The sequence below is a fragment of the Notolepis coatsorum genome, assembly GCF_963971535.1.
Source record: "Notolepis coatsorum genome assembly, chromosome: 5".
NCBI classification, from domain to species: Eukaryota; Metazoa; Chordata; class Actinopteri; order Aulopiformes; family Paralepididae; genus Notolepis; species Notolepis coatsorum.
The window spans coordinates 204935019-204953406 of NC_140169.1; the positions used below are offsets into that span (position 1 = coordinate 204935019).

The window sequence follows — 18388 nt, forward strand, 5'->3', positions numbered from 1 at the left end:
ATCAGGTTACATTATGATGCAGCTGACTACAGTATCAGGTTACATTATGATGCAGCTGACTACAGTATCAGGTTACATTATGATACAGCTGACTACAGTATCAGGTTACATTATGATACAGCTGACTACAGTATCAGGTTACATTATGATGCTGACTACAGTATCAGGTTACATTATGATGCAGCTGACTACAGTATCAGGTTACATTATGATACAGCTGACTACAGTATCAGGTTACATTATGATGCAGCTGACTACAGTATCAGGTTACATTATGATGCAGCTGACTACAGTATCAGGTTACATTATGATACAGCTGACTACAGTATCAGGTTACATTATGATGCTGACTACAGTATCAGGTTACATTATGATGCAGCTGACTACAGTATCAGGTTACATTATGATGCTGACTACAGTATCAGGTTACATTATGATACAGCTGACTACAGTATCAGGTTACATTATGATACAGCTGACTACAGTATCAGGTTACATTATGATGCAGCTGACTACAGTATCAGGTTACATTATGATGCTGACTACAGTATCAGGTTACATTATGATACAGCTGACTACAGTATCAGGTTACATTATGATGCAGCTGACTACAGTATCAGGTTACATTATGATGCAGCTGACTACAGTATCAGGTTACATTATGATACAGCTGACTACAGTATCAGGTTACATTATGATGCAGCTGACTACAGTATCAGGTTACATTATGATGCAGCTGACTACAGTATCAGGTTACATTATGATACAGCTGACTACAGTATCAGGTTACATTATGATGCTGACTACAGTATCAGGTTACATTATGATACAGCTGACTACAGTATCAGGTTACATTATGATGCAGCTGACTACAGTATCAGGTTACATTATGATGCAGCTGACTACAGTATCAGGTTACATTATGATACAGCTGACTACAGTATCAGGTTACATTATGATACAGCTGACTACAGTATCAGGTTACATTATGATACAGCTGACTACAGTATCAGGTTACATTATGATACAGCTGACTACAGTATCAGGTTACATTATGATACAGCTGACTACAGTATCAGGTTACATTATGATACAGCTGACTACAGTATCAGGTTACATTATGATACAGCTGACTACAGTATCAGGTTACATTATGATGCTGACTACAGTATCATGTTACATTATGATACAGCTGACTACAGTATCAGGTTACATTATGATACAGCTGACTACAGTATCAGGTTACATTATGATGCAGCTGACTACAGTATCAGGTTACATTATGATGCAGCTGACTACAGTATCAGGTTACATTATGATACAGCTGACTACAGTATCAGGTTACATTATGATGCAGCTGACTACAGTATCAGGTTACATTATGATGCAGCTGACTACAGTATCAGGTTACATTATGATGCTGACTACAGTATCAGGTTACATTATGATGCAGCTGACTACAGTATCAGGTTACATTATCAGGTTACATTATGATACAGCTGACTACAGTATCAGGTTACATTATGATACAGCTGACTACAGTATCAGGTTACATTATGATACAGCTGACTACAGTATCAGGTTACATTATGATGCAGCTGACTACAGTATCAGGTTACATTATGATGCAGCTGACTACAGTATCAGGTTACATTATGATACAGCTGACTACAGTATCAGGTTACATTATGATACAGCTGACTACAGTATCAGGTTACATTATGATACAGCTGACTACAGTATCAGGTTACATTATGATACAGCTGACTACAGTATCAGGTTACATTATGATACAGCTGACTACAGTATCAGGTTACATTATGATGCTGACTACAGTATCAGGTTACATTATGATACAGCTGACTACAGTATCAGGTTACATTATGATACAGCTGACTACAGTATCAGGTTACATTATGATACAGCTGACTACAGTATCAGGTTACATTATGATACAGCTGACTACAGTATCAGGTTACATTATGATACAGCTGACTACAGTATCAGGTTACATTATGATGCTGACTACAGTATCAGGTTACATTATGATACAGCTGACTACAGTATCAGGTTACATTATGATACAGCTGACTACAGTATCAGGTTACATTATGATACAGCTGACTACAGTATCAGGTTACATTATGATGCAGCTGACTACAGTATCAGGTTACATTATGATGCTGACTACAGTATCAGGTTACATTATGATACAGCTGACTACAGTATCAGGTTACATTATGATGCAGCTGACTACAGTATCAGGTTACATTATGATGCAGCTGACTACAGTATCAGGTTACATTATGATACAGCTGACTACAGTATCAGGTTACATTATGATGCAGCTGACTACAGTATCAGGTTACATTATGATGCTGACTACAGTATCAGGTTACATTATGATGCAGCTGACTACAGTATCAGGTTACATTATGATACAGCTGACTACAGTATCAGGTTACATTATGATACAGCTGACTACAGTATCAGGTTACATTATGATGCTGACTACAGTATCAGGTTACATTATGATGCTGACTACAGTATCAGGTTACATTATGATGCAGCTGACTACAGTATCAGGTTACATTATGATGCTGACTACAGTATCAGGTTACATTATGATGCAGCTGACTACAGTATCAGGTTACATTATGATGCAGCTGACTACAGTATCAGGTTACATTATGATGCAGCTGACTACAGTATCAGGTTACATTATGATGCAGCTGACTACAGTATCAGGTTACATTATGATGCTGACTACAGTATCAGGTTACATTATGATGCTGACTACAGTATCAGGTTACATTATGATGCAGCTGACTACAGTATCAGGTTACATTATGATGCTGACTACAGTATCAGGTTACATTATGATACAGCTGACTACAGTATCAGGTTACATTATGATACAGCTGACTACAGTATCAGGTTACATTATGATGCAGCTGACTACAGTATCAGGTTACATTATGATGCTGCTGACTACAGTATCAGGTTACATTATGATGCTGACTACAGTATCAGGTTACATTATGATGCTGACTACAGTATCAGGTTACATTATGATACAGCTGACTACAGTATCAGGTTACATTATGATGCAGCTGACTACAGTATCAGGTTACATTATGATACAGCTGACTACAGTATCAGGTTACATTATGATGCTGACTACAGTATCAGGTTACATTATGATGCAGCTGACTACAGTATCAGGTTACATTATGATGCAGCTGACTACAGTATCAGGTTACATTATGATGCAGCTGACTACAGTATCAGGTTACATTATGATGCAGCTGACTACAGTATCAGGTTACATTATGATGCAGCTGACTACAGTATCAGGTTACATTATGATGCAGCTGACTACAGTATCAGGTTACATTATGATGCTGACTACAGTATCAGGTTACATTATGATGCAGCTGACTACAGTATCAGGTTACATTATGATGCAGCTGACTACAGTATCAGGTTACATTATGATGCTGACTACAGTATCAGGTTACATTATGATGCTGACTACAGTATCAGGTTACATTATGATGCAGCTGACTACAGTATCAGGTTACATTATGATGCTGACTACAGTATCAGGTTACATTATGATGCTGACTACAGTATCAGGTTACATTATGATACAGCTGACTACAGTATCATGTTACATTATGATGCTGACTACAGTATCAGGTTACATTATGATGCTGACTACAGTATCAGGTTACATTATGATACAGCTGACTACAGTATCAGGTTACATTATGATACAGCTGACTACAGTATCAGGTTACATTATGATGCAGCTGACTACAGTATCAGGTTACATTATGATACAGCTGACTACAGTATCAGGTTACATTATGATACAGCTGACTACAGTATCAGGTTACATTATGATACAGCTGACTACAGTATCAGGTTACATTATGATGCAGCTGACTACAGTATCAGGTTACATTATGATGCAGCTGACTACAGTATCAGGTTACATTATGATACAGCTGACTACAGTATCAGGTTACATTATGATACAGCTGACTACAGTATCAGGTTACATTATGATGCAGCTGACTACAGTATCAGGTTACATTATGATGCAGCTGACTACAGTATCATGTTACATTATGATGCTGACTACAGTATCAGGTTACATTATGATACAGCTGACTACAGTATCATGTTACATTATGATGCTGACTACAGTATCAGGTTACATTATGATGCAGCTGACTACAGTATCAGGTTACATTATGATGCTGACTACAGTATCAGGTTACATTATGATACAGCTGACTACAGTATCAGGTTACATTATGATACAGCTGACTACAGTATCAGGTTACATTATGATGCAGCTGACTACAGTATCAGGTTACATTATGATGCAGCTGACTACAGTATCAGGTTACATTATGATGCTGACTACAGTATCAGGTTACATTATGATGCAGCTGACTACAGTATCATGTTACATTATGATACAGCTGACTACAGTATCAGGTTACATTATGATACAGCTGACTACAGTATCAGGTTACATTATGATGCAGCTGACTACAGTATCAGGTTACATTATGATACAGCTGACTACAGTATCAGGTTACATTATGATACAGCTGACTACAGTATCAGGTTACATTATGATACAGCTGACTACAGTATCAGGTTACATTATGATGCAGCTGACTACAGTATCAGGTTACATTATGATGCAGCTGACTACAGTATCAGGTTACATTATGATGCAGCTGACTACAGTATCAGGTTACATTATGATACAGCTGACTACAGTATCAGGTTACATTATGATACAGCTGACTACAGTATCAGGTTACATTATGATGCTGACTACAGTATCAGGTTACATTATGATGCAGCTGACTACAGTATCAGGTTACATTATGATACAGCTGACTACAGTATCAGGTTACATTATGATGCAGCTGACTACAGTATCAGGTTACATTATGATGCAGCTGACTACAGTATCAGGTTACATTATGATACAGCTGACTACAGTATCAGGTTACATTATGATGCAGCTGACTACAGTATCAGGTTACATTATGATACAGCTGACTACAGTATCAGGTTACATTATGATGCAGCTGACTACAGTATCAGGTTACATTATGATACAGCTGACTACAGTATCAGGTTACATTATGATACAGCTGACTACAGTATCAGGTTACATTATGATGCAGCTGACTACAGTATCAGGTTACATTATGATGCTGACTACAGTATCAGGTTACATTATGATGCTGACTACAGTATCAGGTTACATTATAATGCAGCTGACTACAGTATCAGGTTACATTATAATGCAGCTGACTACAGTATCAGGTTTACGGCTGCATCGATTATTTTAGTAATCGAGTATTCTACCCGTTATTCCATTGATTAATCGGATAAGAATTTTTTTTTCCTAAGTAGTAAATACGGTATACAAAAGAGAAAATAAGAAGAAGAAAAAAATCTGAAGCAACTTGGATCATTTCAACCATAATTTTTCCATTGGCAATCACGACATTATATATTTACGTTAAATGCTAATGACAACGTTACCTTGAGTCGCTCCGCTCTGTGTGACAGGATGTGTACCCTGGATGCTATTGTGGTCGGCTAGTTCAATTCTACAATAGACACACTGTACAGAGTCTTTCAGCTTGAAATTATCCCAAACTTTTGACAATTCCTGGTGTTTTCCAGGGCCCGTCTCTCTTGACTCGTCGCTATTTTCTCTTATCTTCTTCCATTTTGCAACCCGCCCCTGAAACCTCTTCACGTTGTGCAACAGTAATTATTGTCCATGTGAGCTGTGGGTTAAATCGGGCCTCGAGGCAAAGCCGATGATTTTTTTTGTAATGGAGTAGGCTAACTCGAGTTACTTGAGGAATCATTTCAGCTCTAATCCGGTTACATCACGGTACACAGTGACCAGAGGCCCCACCATACAATATTATCACAATAGTTAAGTCACGATACGATAGTTTTGCGATATATTGTGTTATAGTGTGATTTTCTTAACCTTTTATTCAACTGCAAATGATCTCTCCAACGGAAAACTTTTCACAACTGCAATAAATATATATATATATACATCATCTGTTGTATCTAATAAGATGACGCAGTCTATTCACCTCATTCCAATCATTTTTATTGCAGCAAAAAGAAGATGGCATCTGCCACGAGACGATATATTGCCAAGTAAAAGATATCACACAACTAGGTTTTATGGATTCTCCCTCCTCTACGTCACTGTGTGTGTGTGTGTGTGTGTGTGTGTGTGTGTGTGTGTGTGTGTGTGTGTGTGTGTGTGTGTGTGTGTGTGTGTGTGTGTGTGTGTGTGTGTGTGTGTGTGTGTGTGTGTGTGTGTGTGTGTGTGTGTGTGTGTGTGTGTGTGTGTGTGTGTGTGTGTGTGTGTGTGTGTGTGTGTGTGTGTGTGTGTGTGTGTGTGTGTGTGTGTGTGTGTGTGTGTGTGTGAGATCCTTGGTGTTCCCAGTGCATGCTGGGATAGGTCTCCACTCCCATCTGAGGATCACATATCACCACCCTGTAGGAAAATGGATGTACAAACACACACACACACAGGAACGACAAACACATACACACACACGCACTTTGTCACAAAATACTATTAAGTTTAATCCATTGTTTATTGACTGTCTGCTGGTAAGGGGTTAAAGGTCAGCTAGGGGTCAGATGATGCTGAGCCTAGTTATCAATAACATCTAAAACACACAGGAGTGTTGTCAGCATGGAAGATGAATATACTAGCAGCCCTAACAGCGTATTGATGTCTCTCTCCCTCTCTTTCTCTGTATCTGTCTCTCCCTCTCTCTTTCTATCTCTCTCTCTCTCTCTCTCTCTCTCTCTCTCTCTCTCTCTCTCTCTCTCTCTCTCTCTCTCTCTATCTCTCTCTATCTCTCTCTCCCTCTCTCTAGTAGTATAGTATGACAGGTCAGCAGACTGCAGTAAAGTGGAGCTTCATATTGCTGCTCCCCACGCTCGCTCGCTCACTCACTCACTCACTCACTCAATCTCACACACACACACACACACACACACACACACACACACACACACACACACACACACACACACGCATATGGAGTCATGCATATAGAAACACACATGCTGTAGGTTACACCCTGCCCCCCACCCGCTGAGAGGGCGTTGGCACACACACACACACCATGGGGAGCCACAGCAGAGCATAATGTCACTGGGGGTGTGGTAGGGGCGTGGCCGATGGTGAGGACTGTATAGCCTCTGATGTTTACTTTGTTAGTTGTTTATCCTTCAGATTTTACATCCATTCACATTTACATTTAGTCATTTAGCTGACGCTTTTATCCAAAGCGACTTACAAGTTCTGTACGACAAGTCATCAGGAAGGGCACAACTCTATCAGCTGAGTAGCAATGTTCATCAAAGTGTTGAGTGCTACAGTGTAGGTTAGTTTATTAGGTCAAGTGAGGTTAGTTAGGGTTAGATTATTAATTTTTTTTGCCACAAAGCCAATCTGAAGGTTCTCTCTCCGATGTCTAGCTTTAGGAGAGAGTGGTGCGTGTTCACAAATACTGACCATAATGACTGATTAATCTGTGTGTCTCGATTATCTTGTCTTCATGGTCCATGATCGTTGGAAGACAAAATCGTAATTGAAATCGATGAATTGCCCAGCCATGTTTCTGGGTATTCTCGGTTTCTTCCCACAGCGTTATAAAGACATGCATGCTAGGTAGGTAGGTACATACCGTTGCCACTGTCCTTGACCAAGCTACTGGTATTAGAACTGTGAGCTGCCCACTGCTCCTAACTAGTTAGGATGAATTAAATGCAGAGGAGAAAGGGTTTATGTAAAAAAAATTATGTTTTGGTAATTTTACCATCATCGGTTATCAGGGATAACGGAACAAACACATAGACAGCATTTTAGGTGAGAAATAGGATATGCAATAGCTGGATCTTCATTCACCTTTGATCTGCTACGCCTAGTTTGACAGTTTGATCGGAATGTGGTGCACGCTCGGACGTGGGAAGCAGCAGCTCATTTGCATTTAAAGAGACGGGAGTCAAAAATGAGTCTGACCTGCTGCACACACAGCCTGTGCAGCTGTACTGACCAGGCTTTGATCATAATAAACATGCAAATGTTTGTAAATAGACCATGAAAACTAAAATATTAAACTGTAAAATCAAATGGGCTATTTAAGAATACTTAAACCTCTGTACTGAAAATATCATACTGCAGGGATTTTCAGACAAAGGTTCTGCATGTGCTGCTGTGATGTCATCAATGGACGACGGCACAGTCTGCACAGCTGAAAAATTAGAGTAGAGGATTAAATCTGTATGAAGCAGTGGAGAACCGGCAGCCCACAGCCTGACCCAAATAATAGACACTCCAAACAGCCAGTCAGAGACACTCCAAACAGCCAGTCAGACTGTCGGTTAATTAGCCACTCAGACAGTCACACGGTCAGCCGGTTATGAAGTGGCGGAGCAGTGGTGAGCACATGGCTTCTTCACCCAGTGAGGCCTCAGCTAGTCGGGTCAGCATGACCCACATCTGAACACGTATAACACACATGCAATTCAGCCAGTCAGCTGATTAGTTATTCAGCTAATCACTCACTCACTCAATCAATTAGTCAGTCAGCCAGCCCGGCACAGACCCACATAGTGGGGTGGAGCTGTTTGGTCAGTTAGCCAGTCTATCAACAAACTACCTTGTTGAAGCTTGTCAGTCTCTCTGAGTTAACTATACATCCAGGCAGCTACTCACTCACTCAGCTAATTAAACGACTAGATAATGACTCACTCTGCCAAGTCATCAGCTAAAAAGTCAGCCAGTTAGTCAAACAGTCACTGTTAGCTAGGCAGTCAAGCAGCTAGTAGGTTAGTTAGTTTGTTGTCATTATCTTCATCAGTCGTCATCATCATCATCACTTGTGATTTTTACATGTGACATCCCATAACGGGAACAGAGGATCTGGGCATTATATTAATACTTATCATATATAGTATCATCAGAGACTATGGGCCAAATCCCAATTCCCTTCCCTTGGCCCTACCCCTAGTTTTGGAGTGCCCTTGACTGGGTAGTGGCCCTTCAGAATGGAGCTACAAGGAAATGGGACACCCCCGTTACATCATCAGTAGTAAAACTAGAACATATGTCGTCATGCTAGGTTTTATGTTTTCTCTTGTGGTGATTTGAAGCTAGAGTCCCTCGTTGGAATTGATCATTTTAAATGAAAGATTGGACATCTTCTTGCCATGGAGTCCTCATGTTTTTAATATTGTCTGTTTTCATTGAAATGTGAAGACATTTTCTCAATTTTTTTGTACACTGTGCTCTCACGATCTTGTTTTTATGTTATTTTAATGTTGTTCTATATGTGAACATGTTCTGTATGCTGCCTTTGTCTCAAGCACATCGGTTGTGATTTCTCAAAATGCAAAAGAGTGACTGAAACACTAGCTGGTTATGATGTACAATTGGTGAAATCTGTTTACTGCTCAGGGTTCTTAAAAAATGGTAAATAGGAAGTGTTCCAAATCGATACCGACTGTCCAACCAGAAGTCGGCAAATCTTGTTGCATTAAAAACCAAGGCTGAGGTGGTTATTTCAAATAAAACTCACACTCATGGTTAAAACACAAAGATAACTGTAACTGGGTTTAAACACATAATAATAACAATATCTTTGCTTTATATAGCGCATTTAAAGAGACCCAAGGCGCTTAACAGGAGGGGGCAGCTAGGGGAAGGGGATCACGGAACAACGTAACTAAAAAGAAAAGAAAAAGAAAAGAGGGAAATCAGGCAGAGTCATTTACAAATTTGGTGAAGAGGTGGGTTTTGAGTTGAAGTGCAGGGATGTAGCACTACGGATGTTAGGAGGGAGTGAGTTCCAGAGGGTGGGTGCGGCAACAGAGAAGGCTCTGGGACCTACAGTCCGCAGGTTGGTGGTGGGGATGGAGAGGAGACCGGAGTCAGAGGACTGCAGTCTCCGGGGCGGGATGGAGGGATGGAGGAGGTCAGCTAGGTACCGGGGGCAAAGGAGTGAAGGGATTTGTTGGTGATGAGGAGGATCTTGAGCGGGACTTGACTGGAAGCCAGTGGATGAGGGTGGGGGTGATGTGGTGCCAGGACTTGGTGTGGGTGAGAACCCTAACAGCAGAATTTTGGATGTATTGTAGCCTGTTCAGGGCATTGCTGGGTAGCCCTACATAACATAACAGTATAACATGGAAAAAGACAATAAAACACACAATTATAACATTTATTTGACATCTTATAAAACAACTAGAACCACACATTGTTGATTGTTAAACTGACATAACCATTGTGTCCGCCATCAAAAGATACCATTAATTTTGTCTTGATTTGGAGCAGTGGAAATAGTTTCATAATTTTTGGAACGGTATGCATCTGGGGAAAAGCGGGATAGAAAAAAGCGACACGCAATTCAGTATTTGTCCCCAAAGGTGTTCATGACAAGTCCTGCAACAACCAAATGGGATACGTACAAAAATATACATATCACTAGAGAAACGGAAGGGGGGGGGGGGGGTTAGGATTGGGCCTATATCAAGAGGAGATGGAGCACTGCACACTGGGAAAATCCGTAACACTAAAGATTTTACTTAAAGGAACACACCAACTTTTGGGGAAATTAGCCTATTTGCCATCAACCCTGGAGTTAGACGAGCAGATACATACCCTTTTCTTCTCTGTGCATGCATTAGGCTTAGGGAACAGCCGCACCGTTAGCCTAGCTTAGCGTCATTCACTGGAAGTAGGTGTGCCAGTGTAGCCTAGTTCCCAACAGTCACGAAATACACTGCAAATACAACTCCAAAACGTTCCTGTAAACATGTTGTGACCTGTGTATTTACCACATGGAGAAAAAAAATTATAATTAGACATTTTCGTTTTTCTAAGCAGATATATACTCGGACATTATTTTGCCGAACCACTGCTGCCTGGGTGCAGTGATTTCATCACCTCAAAAGCGTTCCAAAAATCTGAACTATCCCTTTAATCCTTCGTCCTGTTTGACCTGAAATGCTGACCCTCCTGGGTGTGTAACGTGTCCCTGTGCTTCTGTTTCTCTTCTATTTTCAGAGGGTTTGATGGTAACATATAACACTCCATTTAACATTTACACTCCATTAAGTTGACGCTTTTATCCAGAGAGCCTCACGGGAGAATACAGTTTTAGTGCTGCTGGGAATCTAACCACCGAGCCATGCTCTACCCACTGGAGCACACCGTTCAGTGCTGCGTCTGTGTGTAGTTTCAAGTTTCAAGTTTCTTTAATAGTTGTCATACAGAAGTACAGAATACTTTTGTACAAAATGCTTCTTACTGTTGCGCTCCAGAGACTGTGCATGACAAGATAAGTATGAAATAAAATAACATAGTCAAATTAGAAGTAAAAAAAAAATGAGGTCACAGTGTTCAGTTTAGACATATGTACAATGTTCGATGCAGAATAGACGTAGTTACCATACAATATACAATACTGTGCAGTGTACTAATATACAATACTATATAGTGCAAGGCAGAAATGGAGAAATGGGACGAGGTGCAATTTAGGTACAATTCACAGTAGGTGTACGAGTTGTAGTGCAAATCCTTTATCAATAAATATAAAGTGTAAGTGTGTTTGTGTGATCTAAAGTGTGGAGAGTGGGTGCTGCAGTGTGTTGTTTGTTTGAGTGCGTGTGGGTGTGTGTGCTGTGTGCATTTGATGGTTGTTGCATAGTGATTATTGTTTGTTTAGCAGCCTGATGGCCTGGGGATAGAAGCTTCTTCTGAGTCTTTCTGTGCTCACCTTAAGACTCCGGTATCGCTTGCCTGACCGCAGCAGTTCAAAGAGGCAGTTGTTCGGGTGGCTCGAGTCCTTAATAATTCTCTTAGCCTTCCCCTTGCACCGCTTGTTGTAAATGTTCTGGAGGGTGGGAAGCCCCCCTCCAATTGTGCGTTCGGCTGAACGTGTCACTCTTTGTAGTCTGCTACGGTCTTGTGCAGTGCTATTCCCAAACCAGGAGGTGATGTTGCCGGTCAGGATGCTCTCTATTGTACATGAGTAGAAGTTCCTAAGGATCTTCTGACTGACTTGGAACTTCCTTAGGCGCCTGAGGAAGTAGAGGCGTTGTCGTGCCTTCTTCACAACACTGTCAATGTGTGTGGTCCATGTCAAGTCCTCGGATATGTGGGCTCCGAGGTACTTGAAACTGTTCACTCTCTCAACCGGTGCCCCGTCGATGCTGAGGGGGCTGTAGTCCTTGACCCCCGACCTCCTGAAGTCCACAATCATCTCTTTTGTTTTGATGACGTTCAGGGAGAGGCAGTTCTCCTGACACCACTGTGACAGGTTCTCTACCTCTTCCAGGTAGGCCCTTTCGTCGTTGGCAGAGATCAGGCCCACCACTACTGTGTCATCAGCAAATTTGATGATGGTGTTGTTGTTCCGCTGTGCTACGCAGTCATGTGTGTACAGGGAGTAGAGGACAGTACGGTGTACAGTACGGTCTCATCATAACAGGTTCTCTCTCTCTCTCTCTCTCTCTCTCTCTCTCTCTCTCTCTCTTTCTCTCAATAGAACCGTGAGCTTCAGATCATGAGGAAGTTGGACCACTGCAACATCGTCCGTCTGCGTTACTTCTTCTACTCCAGTGGAGACAAGGTTGGTTCTGTCTGTCTGTTTGCCAGTATGTCTTTCTGTCTGTCTGCCAGACATGTCCGTCTGTTTTTCTGTCTGTCTGCCAGTGTGGAGCCAGTCTGACCCTGTAGACGACGAGACTGCAGCATGTCACTCAACTAGCTCACAAACTGGGCACATGCTCAGCTCAGACACACCCTCTCTCACATGCTGTAAGGTCTACAGCTGAGCCCAGACACACACACACACACACACACACACACACACACACGCACAGGTCCATATCCCATGACACTGCAGTTAGGAATCCTCCCACGATGCTCATGGAACCTCGTGCTGAGGAGAGCTGTGGGGGGGGTATCATACAGATATAGATACAGGTGTCCGATATTATACAGATATATATCTGTATAGGTCCAGTGTATCCCATACGCTCTACTTGGTGATCTGACCAGGTAGAAAATAATCTGAATTCCAATGACGCGCAATTGTCATTTCTGGGGTTCCCACAGACATTGCAAAATGAAATTCAAGGACTTTCAAGTACCTTTCCAAGCACTATTTTTCATTTAAAAAAGGGCATTTAAAAGGATACAATTCACTTTTAAATGCTTTTTTTTATAGAAACATCTTATAGATCCAATATTTATGGCTTAAAACCAATTTCCGACAATTAGTTGCACTTTAAATACAAGAAATTCGATTTCTTGATTCAGAATAATTTTATCATGGATGAACAAAATGTTCAATGTGAATGGTTGATCTGAATTTCAAGGACTTTTTAAGCACCTTGTTAAAACAATGCTGTTTTCAAGGAATTAATTTTGTGTGGTGTCGCCGTTGTGTATAACTCCAAGGGATATTCCCTTGGAGGCAAAAATAATAATAATAATAATAATAATAATTTAATTCTTTTTACACTTCGATTTATTTTTTAATGTTTGAAGCTCATGCCATCGAACGAAGCTTCGAAGTATTTAAGACAGCCCTAGAAAACACCACACTGGGAGAGGGCACTCTCATGAAAAGGGGAAACAAGATGGCTGCTGATTGAAGTGCTGAGCTGCACCCCGTGCCAAACTTCCCTTTAAAATGCCATTATATATGCTTTGATCAGAGATAAACTGAACTTTTTCCAACCTGGATTCACCTGTTAACGAGACGGTGGAGGGACTGGAAGCCTATATTGACGCGTTTTATAAAGAAAACGCTATGGCGGGCACCAAACCCGATACCAAACGCACCCGAAGTGAGCTGGGCTCGAGTGATGCGGATGACCCAACCAGCGACATCCGTGAGTCTTTAACATCTATTAAACATCAACTCCAGAAGCTTGATCTACTCGAACAGCTGACAAACAATGTCAAGGAGTTAAAAGCTTCTGTGGAGTACAACAACTCACTCATCGAGGTGCTAAAGGCAGACAATGCCTCACTCAGGATCGACGTAAACAAATTACAACATCTGACGGGTAATCTCCAAAAAGAAAATTTCAACATGGCTAATAACATTCTTCACCTACAATGTAGAAGCATGAGAGACAACTTAATAATTCACGGTCTTCCTGAAACTAAAAATGAAACTCACCAGAGATCCGAGGAACTTTTTAGGTTATTCCTGTCAGATAACCTGAAAATGAAGTCGGCTGAAACCGAAGCTATCCGCTTTTCAAGAGTCCATCGCCTGGGGAAAGCCAAAGTCGACCAGCAGAGGCCCCGTCCCATCGTGGCCAAAGTCATCGATTCAAAGATGAAATCTGCTATTATGTCCAACGGAAGAGAGTTGAAAGGATCCAAATATTCCATCAGTGACCAGTTCCCGGCAGAGATCATGAGTAGACGCAGGCTGCTCTACCCGGTCATGGCGGATGCGAGGAAAAACAAACGGAATGCTCGTATGTTCATGGATAAACTTTATATTGATGGAACTATGTACAGGAATCCCCGTATTACATACTGGCTGAGTGGAGGCGACGAAAACGTCTTTCATGACGCTCAGGAGGAGATACTGACTCCAAGTATCCAGCGTGCTTCCTGAGCTGCTGTAAACAATGACGCTTGAAGATGACGTCATCATCACCAAGGCGTCCTCGTTGCTATGACTACCCGGGACCTGACTGAATACACGTAGGACACTGCATGCAGAATGCTGCAGATGCAAGTCTTCCTTTCTTTTCATTTATCTCTTGTGCTTTTCTTTTCTTCTCAATCTCATATCCATTCCATTTGTTTGTTTGTTCCAATTCATTTATTTAATTTTTCCTTCTTATCTCTCCACCCTCTCTTTCAGGTCAATGTTTGATTCTCTCTCTCTCTCTCTCTCTCTCTCTCTCTCTCTCTCTCTCTCTCTCTCTCTCTCTCTCTTTCTCTCTCTATTTCTCTCTCTCTCTCTCTCTCTCTCTCTCTCTCTCTCATATTATTATATTATATTTTCCCTCATCTTTGGCTAGGGAAATGCGGTTAACGTTGGGCTACTCACCCAGACCCTTGGGCTAATGGGTTTGAATGGAGTGGCCTTGGGTTATTGTTTGTATGCTCTGTTAATCATTTTAGCCCATCCATTAGGGATGGGCCATATGTGTTTTATGTGTAACCCGTCTGTGCAAGACGTTAGGGTTATTTTGTTTTATGTACTTCACCCCCTCCCCCCTCCGTTCACCTCCCCCTTATTCCAGCCATTTAGAGACCTGCCCACATTAGCCTCAATAGAAGCGTCAAAAAAATATTGCATTACCAACAACCATACAACAACATGTATAGATTATGGCTAGTTTGAACATAATGATATGGAACACTGGTGGAATAAATAAACAACACAAACGAAAAAGCGTGCTCACACTGATGAAAAAAGAACAGGTGGACATAGCTCTGCTAAGCGAAACGCACATTTTAGAGAAAGACATAGATATGTTAGCGGACAACACATATCATAACATCAGTCACTCTTCCTTTGGAACGAGAACTCGGGGAGTAGCCATAGTCGTTAGACGGAAGTTGAATATTGAATTGAAGGGAGTATGGTCTGATGCAGATGGTCGGATAACTATAGCTAAGATTTTACATAAGAACAGAAAAATAGCGTTGGTAGCGGTATACGCCCCAAATTTATACGAAGTTAGTTTCTTCACTACACTTACCAGAGCAATGTTAGACCTTCCCGAATACTCATTTATAATCGGTGCGGATTTTAATGCCATTTGGAACCCAAGGATGGACAAATCAAACCCCTCCTTTTCCAATGAACAAAAAAATGCATCTAATGCATTAAAGGATTGGTCGAAGATTACAGGTGTAAATGACTTATGGCGATCACTCAACCCCATGACCCGGAAGTACTCTTGTCGATCTGCGAGACATAATACATTATCCAGAATAGATTACGTTTTCACAACCCCGAGACTATTTGATAACTACGATGTGGAAATGATACCCAATGCATTGTCTGATCACTGTTATTTACTCTTAAAAGGAACATTTGGTATACTATCATCCCGAGCCCCAAGATGGCGATTTAACACGATGTTGCTTAATAACAAGGAATTCATTACACAAATCAAAGAAGCTCTTACGGTATTCCTACGGATAAATGTGAATTCGGTGCAGGACCCCAGAATATTATGGATGTCGACAAAGGGAATGATCAAGGATTTCACTGATAGCTTTTCCTCCCAAATACGCAAGAATCGATGCTCAAAACTGGCTGAACTGGAAACACTTTACTCAACGTTATTTAATTCTTTGCAATACAACAACTCGGTTCAACTGGAAAATCAAGTCAATATACTAAAAAAAGAGATTAACGCCATATACAGACAACAATCTGAATTGCAAATACGTAGCACAAGACAACAGCAGTACTCCCAAGGTTCCAAACCAAGTCACCTATTAGCTATGCGACTAAGAGTCAACGCAAAATTTGCAGATATAACTACCATTAGAGCACAACAAGGACTTGTTACAGAACCCAAAGAAATAAACACGACATTCAAAGAATTTTACTCCAACTTATACAAATCAGAAACGACCTTCGATCAAAACAAGATGGACACATATCTTAATCAAATTAACCTCCCTAAACTTTCAGAGGATGACGCTAAACAGTTAGAAACACCGATCACACTAGATGAACTTAGGGAGGCCATATCTGAAATGCAAAGTGGAAGGGCCCCTGGAAGAGACGGTATCCCACCAGAAATGTACCTCTCGTGTTGGGACATAATTGGACCCTTATTACTAAATATGATTTTATACTCCGTCAAGGAGGGGAACTTCCATAAGAATGACAATATTGCACTCATAACAGTCCTCCTCAAAAAAGACAAAGACCCCACCGAGTGCGGTAGTTACAGACCTTTAAGCCTCCTCGGAACCGATATCAAACTGTACTCTAAGGTATTAGCCATCAGACTACAAAAGCATATGACGTCTTTAATTCATCCGGACCAAACAGGCTTCATAAGAGGCCGCCTGATCACTGATAACATAAGACGATTACTACACGTACTAGATGCTAACAAGGAAGACAACACACCTAAGGCGATGCTGTCCCTGGATGCAATGAAAGCTTTTGACAGGTTGGAATGGTCGTATCTATGGGCAGTATTAGAAAGGATGGGGTTAGGAAAAGGATTCATTGATATGATTAAAGTATTATACAAAGACCCATCGGCCATGATTACAACAGGTACAATCACCTCCGAAATCTTTCCAGTATCACGGTCTTCCAGACAGGGTTGCCCCCTTAGTCCCGGACTATTCGATTTATCATTAGAGCCTTTAGCACAATATATAAGACAATCCCAATCCATAGAACCAATCGTAATCAAGGGCACACAACACAAAATTAGTTTATATGCGGACGACGTAATACTGTTCATGCAAAACCCCAACACCGCATTGCCTCATCTTCTCAAGTTGATTGAGGAATTTGGAGATTTATCGGGATTTAGGATAAATTGGCCGAAGTCGGCCTTCCTCCCACTTAACGCCCCTGCAAAAAGAAATATAACCCTCCCAGAAGAGATACCGATGGTAAAACACTTTAGATGTTTGGGAGTTGAAATATTCCCTACCATAAGCCAAACGGTGAAGCACAATTACATAAAAATCCAAAACAAAATCAAATACGACCTTGTCAGGTGGTCAAAACTTAAAAACTCAGTACAAGCACGGATATCAATAATTAAGATGGACGTCCTACCTAGAATCAACTTCTTCAGCTCAATGCTACCGTTACCCCCTCCAAAGGGTTACTGGAAAGAATTACACTCCTCCACATACAAATTTATTTGGAATAACAAACCACCACGTATAAAAAGATCCACCGCACAGAGAAACAAAGCAGACGGTGGTATGGCATTTCCAGATTTCCACCACTATTTTAAGGCATACACTTTAAGACCACTGACAACATGGTTTGATCCCCAAGCATCAGTATCCTGGAGAAATTTAGAAGAAAATATAGTAGCTCCACACAGGCTGAAGGACATAGTGTACACCAAATTATCAATTAAGCAATGCGAACGGAAATTTGGCCCCATAATCACTCATGCAATCCGGATATGGCGTGAAACACAAAAAAAAGACTCTATCCCACATAAATGGCATAATCATACTCCCTTATTCAATAACAATGCACTCTTGATTGGAAAACAACCTATAAGATTCCCTAGATGGGAAAAGCAAGGC

At 41.0% G+C, this 18388-nt stretch overlaps 1 protein-coding gene across 3 annotated transcripts in view; it reads left to right on the forward strand.

The window, feature by feature from the left end:
• Positions 1-18388, forward strand: part of gsk3ba (glycogen synthase kinase 3 beta-a) — a 157699-nt gene that overhangs the window by 92430 nt on the left and 46881 nt on the right. For all 3 annotated transcript variants that reach the window (XM_084315152.1, XM_084315150.1, XM_084315151.1), the window contains one exon: positions 12642-12725. In XM_084315152.1, coding sequence (XP_084171278.1) covers positions 12642-12725 — 84 coding nt within the window. The remainder of the gene's footprint in view (positions 1-12641; positions 12726-18388) is intronic.